A 7,500-nucleotide genomic window follows, 5' to 3' on the forward strand; every position below is an offset into this window, starting at 1 on the left:
TAACAGACATGGTTAGAGTATCATAACAGACATGGTTAGAGTCTATCATAACAGACATGGTTAGAGTCTATAATAACAGACATGGTTAGGTTATCATAACAGACATGGTTAGAGTATCATAACAGACATGGTTAGAGTCTATCATAACAGACATGGTTAGAGTCTATAATAACAGACATGGTTAGAGTCTATCATAACAGACATGGTTAGAGTATCATAACAGACATGGTTAGAGTATCATAACAGACATGGTTAGAGTATCATAACAGACATGGTTAGAGTATCATAACAGACATGGTTAGAGTATCATAACAGACATGGTTAGAGTATCATAACAGACATGGTTAGAGTATCATAACAGACATGGTTAGAGTCTATAATAACAGACATGGTTAGAGTATAACAGACATGGTTAGAGTATAACAGACATGGTTAGAGTATCATAACAGACATGGTTAGAGTATCATAACAGACATGGTTAGAGTAATAACAGACATGGTTAGAGTCTATTATCATAACAGACATGGTTAGAGTATCATAACAGACATGGTTAGAGTCTATCATAACAGACATGGTTAGAGTCTATCATAACAGACATGGTTAGAGTATCATAACAGACATGGTTAGAGTATCATAACAGACATGGTTAGAGTATCATAACAGACATGGTTAGAGTATCATAACAGACATGGTCACTCATAACAGACATGGTTAGAGTATCATAACAGACATGGTTAGAGTATCATAACAGACATGGTTAGAGTCTTTAACAGACATGGTTAGAGTCTATCCTAACAGACATGGTTAGAGTATCATAACAGACATGGTTACAGTCTATCATAACAGACATGGTTAGAGTATCATAACAGACATGGTTCTATCATAACAGACATGGTTAGACTATCATAACAGACATGGTTAGAGTATCATAACAGACATTGTCACTACTTGAATTTGGGGGTGGCTGGACAAACATCCCCTCTTTTTCATATGGTCCTTCAATCTCTGTCTCTCTCTCTGTCTGTCTCTCTCTCTGTCTCTCTCTCTCTGTCTGTCTCTCTATTTCTCTGTCTCTCTCTCTCTGTCTGTCTCTCTATTTCTCTGTCTCTCTCTCTCTGTCTGTCTCTCTATTTCTCTGTCTCTCTCTCTGTCTGTCTCTCTATTTCTCTGTCTCTCTCTCTGTCTGTCTCTATTTCTCTGTCTCTGTCTCTCTGTCTGTCTCTCTATTTCTCTGTCTCTCTCTCAGGATTCATCTGCCTCCGTCATCCTTGCTGTGGTGTCACTCCTGAGGATCTGTAACGGCCACTCCCCTTCACCCGAGAGCAAGGCTGCTATTGGCTGTAGCAAAGCATCCACCAACCTGATTGGCTGCAGCAAGGTCCAGAGGTGTTGTCTAGACTCCCTGGCTAGCCTTAGCACCTGCCCTGGTGAGAATCTAGTCTCTGGGAGCGTGTTCAGGAATACAATCATGTTTAAAAGCGTACAAAATTATTTTTTTTTAAACGTTGTTTTAGGAGCTGTGGAACGGATGGTGGAGGTGTTCCATGTTCTAGTGCAGAACCTACAGAACCCTGACTCAGACCCCACCGTGAGACACACAAACACCCAACACACAACATCTAACTCAGTTTGGATTCTCTCCCGTCTCTCCTAGTTTCCTAGTGGATTAATGACCACTGTGTGTGTGTGTGTGTGTGTGTGTGTGTGTGTGTGTGTGTGTGTGTGTGTCTGTCTGTGTCTGTGTCTGTCTGTTCCTTCTGTCTCCTGTCTTCAGGTGCTCCAGAAGAACTACCAGGCCATGTTGAGGTGGCTTAGTGTGTCTGCAGAGCCTAACTCCCTGACTGATCTGGTCACTGAAGGTACAGAGAACCAATCAAACATCAATATATCTGGTCACTGAAGGTACAGAGAACCAATCAAACATCAGTATATCTGGTCACTGAAGGTATAGGGAGTCAACATCAATATATCTGGTCACTGAAGGTTCAGGGAGTCAACATCAATATATCTGGTCACTGAAGGTTCAGGGAGTCAACATCAATATATCTGGTCACTGAAGGTTCAGGGAGTCAATATATCTGGTCACTGAAGGTTCAGGGAGTCAACATCAATATATCTGGTCACTGAAGGTTCAGAGTCAACATCAATATATCTGGTCACTGAAGGTTCAGGGAGTCAACATCAATATATCTGGTCAGATGTGGCTGTTTCTGTTGATGCTTAACAGATATTTATACTGATGTTTTTTCCTGTGTGTGTGTCGTAACAGACCTCCTGCCCGTGCTAAAGAAGCGTGTGTGTGTGTTCTAACAGATCTCCTTCCCGTGCTAAAGAAGCGTGTGTGTGTGTCGTAACAGACCTCCTGCCCGTGCTAAAGAAGCGTGTGTGTGTGTTCTAACAGATCTCCTTCCCGTGCTAAAGAAGCGTGTGTGTGTGTGTCGTAACAGATCTCCTTCCCGTGCTAAAGAAGCGTGTGTGTGTGTCGTAACAGATCTCCTTGTGTGTGTGTGTGTGTCGTAACAGACCTCCTGCCCGTGCTAAAGAAGCGCGTGTGTGTGTGTGTGTGTGTAACAGACCTCCTGCCCGTGCTAAAGAAGTGTGTGTGTGTGTGTGTCGTAACAGACCTCCTGCCCTTAGTAAAGAAGCGTTTTGTGTGTGTGTGTGTATGTGTGTGTGTGTTGTAACAGACCTCCTGCCCGTGCTAAAGAAGCATGTGTGTGTGTGTGTTGTAACAGATCTCCTGCCCGTGCTAAAGAAGCGTGTGTGTGTGTGTCGTAACAGACCTCCTGCCCGTGCTAAAGAAGCGTGTGTGTGTGTGTGTGTGTGTGTGTGTGTGTTGTAACAGACCTCCATCCCGTGCTAAAGAAGCGTGTGTGTGTCATAACAGACCTCCTGCCCGTGCTAAAGAAGTGTGTGTGTGTGTGTGTGTGTGTGTGTCGTAACAGACCTCCTGCCCGTGCTAAAAAAAAGCGACCTCCTGCCCGTGTGTGTGTGTGTGTCGTAACAGACCTCCTGCCCGTGCTAAAGCAGTGTGTGTGTGTGTGTCGTAACAGACCTCCTGCCCGTGCTAAAGCAGCGTGTGTGTGTGTGTGTGTGTGTGTGTGTGTCGTAACAGACCTCCTGCCCGTGCTAAAGAAGCGTGTGTGTGTGTCATAACAGACCTCCTGCCCGTGCTAAAGAAGCGTGTGTGTGTGTGTGTGTGTGTGTGTGTGTGTGTGTGTGTGTGTGTCGTAACAGACCTCCTGCCCGTGCTAAAGAAGCGTGTGTGTGTGTGTGTGTGTCGTAACAGACCTCCTGCCCGTGCTAAAGCAGCGTGTGTGTGTGTGTGTGTCGTAACAGACCTCCTGCCCGTGCTAAAGCAGCGTGTGTGTGTGTGTCGTAACAGACCTCCTGCCCGTGCTAAAGCAGCGTGTGTGTGTGTGTGTGTGTGTGTGTGTGTCGTAACAGACCTCCTGCCCGTGCTAAAGAAGCGTGTGTGTGTGTGTGTGTGTGTGTGTGTGTGTGTGTCGTAACAGACCTCCTGCCCGTGCTAAAGCAGCGTGTGTGTGTGTGTCGTAACAGACCTCCTGCCCGTGCTAAAGAAGCGTGTGTGTGTGTGTGTGTGTGTGTTGTAACAGACCTCCTTCCCGTGCTAAAGAAGCGTGTGTGTGTGTGTGTGTGTCGTAACAGACCTCCTGCCCGTGCTAAAGAAGCGTGTGTGTGACGTGCGTTGGGAGGTTCGAGACTCCACTCTGGAGTTCCTCGGCCAGCTGTGTGAGGCGTTAAGCTGCACCGTTACTCCTATCCTGCTGGAGGCGCTGTGTGATCAGGAGAGCTATGTGAGGGCTAGTGCCATCTCTGCCCTGGCCAGGACACTACCACTCAGTGACCAGCAGGGGGAGCCAGGGAACCGGACACAGGTGAGACTCTGACCTACACATTTCATTTACTGTAGAACGGATGCCCCGCTTCACATTTCTCAATATATATATATACTTTTTTTTTTAATGAAGATTTGTTTAATTCATATAAATCTAATATTTTAAAACAACACATTTTGACGAATCAAATGATTCGATTCGCCATAGTAGTAGTTGGAATCCGGTTCAATCGCGGTGAATCGAATCAAAAATAATCATCAGTGAATCGCAAACAGTAAAAGGAAATGAAGCTGTAGTCTTTGTTACTTATTTTCCACCATAATTTGCAAATAAATTCATTAAAAATCCTACAATGTGATTTTCTGGATTTTTTTTCTTCTCATTTTGTCTGTCATAGTTGAAGTGTACATATGATGAAAATTACAGGCCTCTCTCATCTTTTTAAGTGGGAGAACTTGCACAATTGGTGGCTGACTAAATACTTTTTTTGCCCCACTGTATATCTGACAGTGTGTATTAACTGTTGTTACTGTGTGTGTTCTCTCCAGGAGCAGACCCTGGGTCAGTTACTAGACATCCTGTCTCAGGATTCAGAGGGCTTCCCCAGACGCGCTGTGGTCCAGTTCTTCATCAGCTGGCTAAAGACACACCCATCATCTTCCTCCTCCTCCTCCTCCTCGCTGTGTTCTGTCCTATCGCTGGGCAGCACTGATCTGGACTGGGAGGTCAAAGTTCACACCCTGGAGCTGGTAGAGCTCCTGATGGAGGAAACACTACCAGGTCACCAGGAGTCAGAGCTGGGGTCAGCTCCTCCCCCTTACGGTGGCTCTGGAGGGACAAACCTACTAACACACACTGACCTCACACACCCCTACGCTGTGACGCCAAGCCAGCCCTCACCCCTTCTAACACACACCCCATCTGAAACACACACCCCCCTCACACACACACACCCCACACACACAACCCCCACACACACACACCCAACTACATCTGTAGTGTGTGGTCTGTCTCGGTTGGTGGAGCTCGGTGTTGTCACAGCGTTACTCAATGGCCTGTTTGATTGCGACAGACCTGTAGCTTTAAAAGCCTGTAGTCTGTTGCTACGACTACGAGACGCGGTGTGTCCGTCCCGGTCGCTAGGGAAAGGTGCTATGACAACTGACGACACAACAGTTGCCAAGGTGACTTTTGATCTGAGGGGTCAGGTTTGGGAGCGGGAGGTCACGAGGAAGTTACAGGAGAAGAGAGGATCTGATTGGGTTAAAGAGTCCAGGGAAGTAGGTTGTGATAGGCCAAACAAGAACAGAGATTCTGATAGGACAGACGGGGCTGGTTCCGAAGCCTGCGATAGGTCGACGGGGAAGAGTGTGTGTGAGGGTAGCGCGAGGGTGTGTGAGGTGCTGTGGTCGTTGGGTCTAGAGGAGAGGCAGAGTGTGTTATCACAGAGTAGTGACCATGTCCAGAACTCACCTCTCTCTCTACTGGAGGACATTCTGAACGCTATAGACACCTCACACACTGACAAGGTTATAGTAGACTGTTACTGACCGACACACGTCCTGATGGACTAACACAGTTTTATTTGTTGTTTCTCCTCTGTACGTTGACTAGTGAATACTGTAGTTAGAGTCCCATTGGGACATAACTCTTGATCATCTACCAGGAAAATAAATAAAGATACTGTTTTGATATTTCAAACCAATGGTGTCAACGTTTTCCTGACTTGGTATGTTGAGAGTGAGGGAGGAGAGTGAGTGAGAAGAGTGAGGAGAAGAGTGAGGAGAGAGAGAGAAGAGTGAGGAGAGAGAGAGAAGAGTGAGGAGAGAGAGAGAAGAGTGAGGAGAGAGAGAGAAGAGTGTTGTTTTATTATTTAAAAGTGGAGCATGAATTGAGTGAGTGTTTCCTGAAGCCAATGGGTTTAGTGATTTCCCCTACACCACCCTGCCTACACCACCCTGCCCTATACCACCCTGCCCTACACCACTCTGCCTACACCACCCTGCCCTACACCACCCTGCCCTACACCACCCTGCCCTACACCACCCTGCCCTACACCACCCTGCCCTACACCACTCTGCCTACACCACCCTGCCCTACACCACCCTGCCCTACACCACTCTGCCTACACCACTCTGCCTACACCACCCTGCCCTACACCACTCTGCCCTACACCACCCTGCCCTACACCACTCTGCCCTACACCACTCTGCCCTACACCACCCTGCCCTATACCACTCTGCCCTACACCACCCTGCCCTACACCACCCTGCCCTACACCACTCTGCCTACACCACCCTGCCCTACACCACCCTGCCCTACACCACCCTGCCCTACACCACCCTGCCCTACACCACTCTGCCCTACACCACCCTGCCCTACACCACCCTGCCCTACACCACCCTGCCCTACACCACTCTGCCCTACACCACCCTGCCCTACACCACCCTGCCCTACACCACTCTGCCCTACACCACCCTGCCCTACACCACTCTGCCTACACCACTCTGCCTACACCACCCTGCCCTACACCACTCTGCCCTACACCACTCTGCCCTACACCACTCTGCCCTACACCACTCTGGAAGTCACCCTCTGCATCTCAGTGCAAGAGGCGTTACTACAGTCCCTGGTTTGAATCCAGGCTGAATCACATCCGGCCTTGATTGGAAGTCCCATAGGGTGGGCGCACAATTGGCCCAGCGTCGTCTGGGTTTGGCCGGTGTCGGGTAGGGTGTAGGGGGTACAGGGTAGGCCGTCATTGTAAATAATAATTAGTTCTGAACTGACTTTTCTTGTTAAATAAAGAATCTAATAGAAAGGTTCAGTACCTCTGGACTGGGGGGGGGATAGTGAGAGAGAAGTAGGAGAAAGAGGAGAGAGAGTGTAGAAAGAGAGGTGAGGAGGAGTAGGAGAAAGAGAGGAGAGCGAGGAGTAGGAGAAAGAGAGGAGAGCGAGGAGTAGGAGAAAGAGAGGAGAGGAGGGAGAGGAGTAGGAGAAAGAGAGGGAGAGGAGTAGGAGAAAGAGAGGAGAGGAGGGAGAGGAGTAGGAGAAAGAGGAGAGGAGGGAGAGGAGTGAGGAGAAAGAGAGGAGGAGGAGGGAGAGTAGGAGAAAGAGAGGAGAGGAGGGAGAGGAGTAGGAGAAAGAGAGGAGAGGAGGGAGAGGAGTAGGAGAAAGAGAGGAGAGGAGGGAGAGGAGTAGGAGAAAGAGAGGAGAGGAGAGCGAGAAGTAGGAGAAAGAGAGGAGAGGAGGGAGAGGAGTAGGAGAAAGAGAGGAGAGGAGGGAGAGGAGTAGGAGAAAGAGAGGAGAGGAGGGAGAGGAGTAGGAGAAAGAGAGGAGAGGAGAGAGAGAAGTAGGAGAAAGAGGAGAGGGGAGGGGAGCGAGGGTAGACAGAGGTAAGGTGAGAGCGAGGGCACAGAGAATATATTTTTCACTTGGGAGAAAAGTGAGGTAGGAAGGAGAGAGAGGTAGGGAGAAGTAGTGTGTGAGGTGTAGGGAGAGAAGAGAGGGAGGAAGGAGAGAGGGAGGTAGGAGGGAGAGAAAAGGAAAGAGGGAGGAAGGCTGGAGTGAGAGATGTAGTCATGATCAGCTGATCAGTCTTAATGGTTCCTGGAGATTAGAGTTCCCTGGAACTTTACAC

At 48.4% G+C, this 7,500-nt stretch overlaps 2 protein-coding genes across 3 annotated transcripts in view; both read left to right on the forward strand.

The window, feature by feature from the left end:
* Positions 1–5,561, forward strand: part of brat1 (BRCA1-associated ATM activator 1) — a 22,240-nt gene extending 16,679 nt beyond the window's left edge. For both annotated transcript variants that reach the window (XM_042317831.1, XM_042317830.1), the window contains exons 9-13: positions 1,247–1,427; positions 1,515–1,588; positions 1,775–1,859; positions 3,670–3,899; positions 4,409–5,561. In XM_042317831.1, the coding sequence (XP_042173765.1) occupies positions 1,247–1,427; positions 1,515–1,588; positions 1,775–1,859; positions 3,670–3,899; positions 4,409–5,410 (1,572 nt within the window). In that variant the 3' untranslated portion in view covers positions 5,411–5,561. The remainder of the gene's footprint in view (positions 1–1,246; positions 1,428–1,514; positions 1,589–1,774; positions 1,860–3,669; positions 3,900–4,408) is intronic.
* Positions 5,562–5,775: 214 nt separating this feature from the next.
* The window catches only part of LOC121845818 (extensin-like), a 7,708-nt gene continuing 5,983 nt past the window's right edge, over positions 5,776–7,500 (forward strand). Inside the window, exon 1 of the mRNA XM_042317837.1 lies at positions 5,776–6,465. Coding sequence (XP_042173771.1) covers positions 5,776–6,465 — 690 coding nt within the window. The remainder of the gene's footprint in view (positions 6,466–7,500) is intronic.

Source organism: Oncorhynchus tshawytscha, unplaced genomic scaffold, assembly GCF_018296145.1.
Source record: "Oncorhynchus tshawytscha isolate Ot180627B unplaced genomic scaffold, Otsh_v2.0 Un_contig_2868_pilon_pilon, whole genome shotgun sequence".
In the NCBI taxonomy this organism is placed as follows: domain Eukaryota; kingdom Metazoa; phylum Chordata; class Actinopteri; order Salmoniformes; family Salmonidae; genus Oncorhynchus; species Oncorhynchus tshawytscha.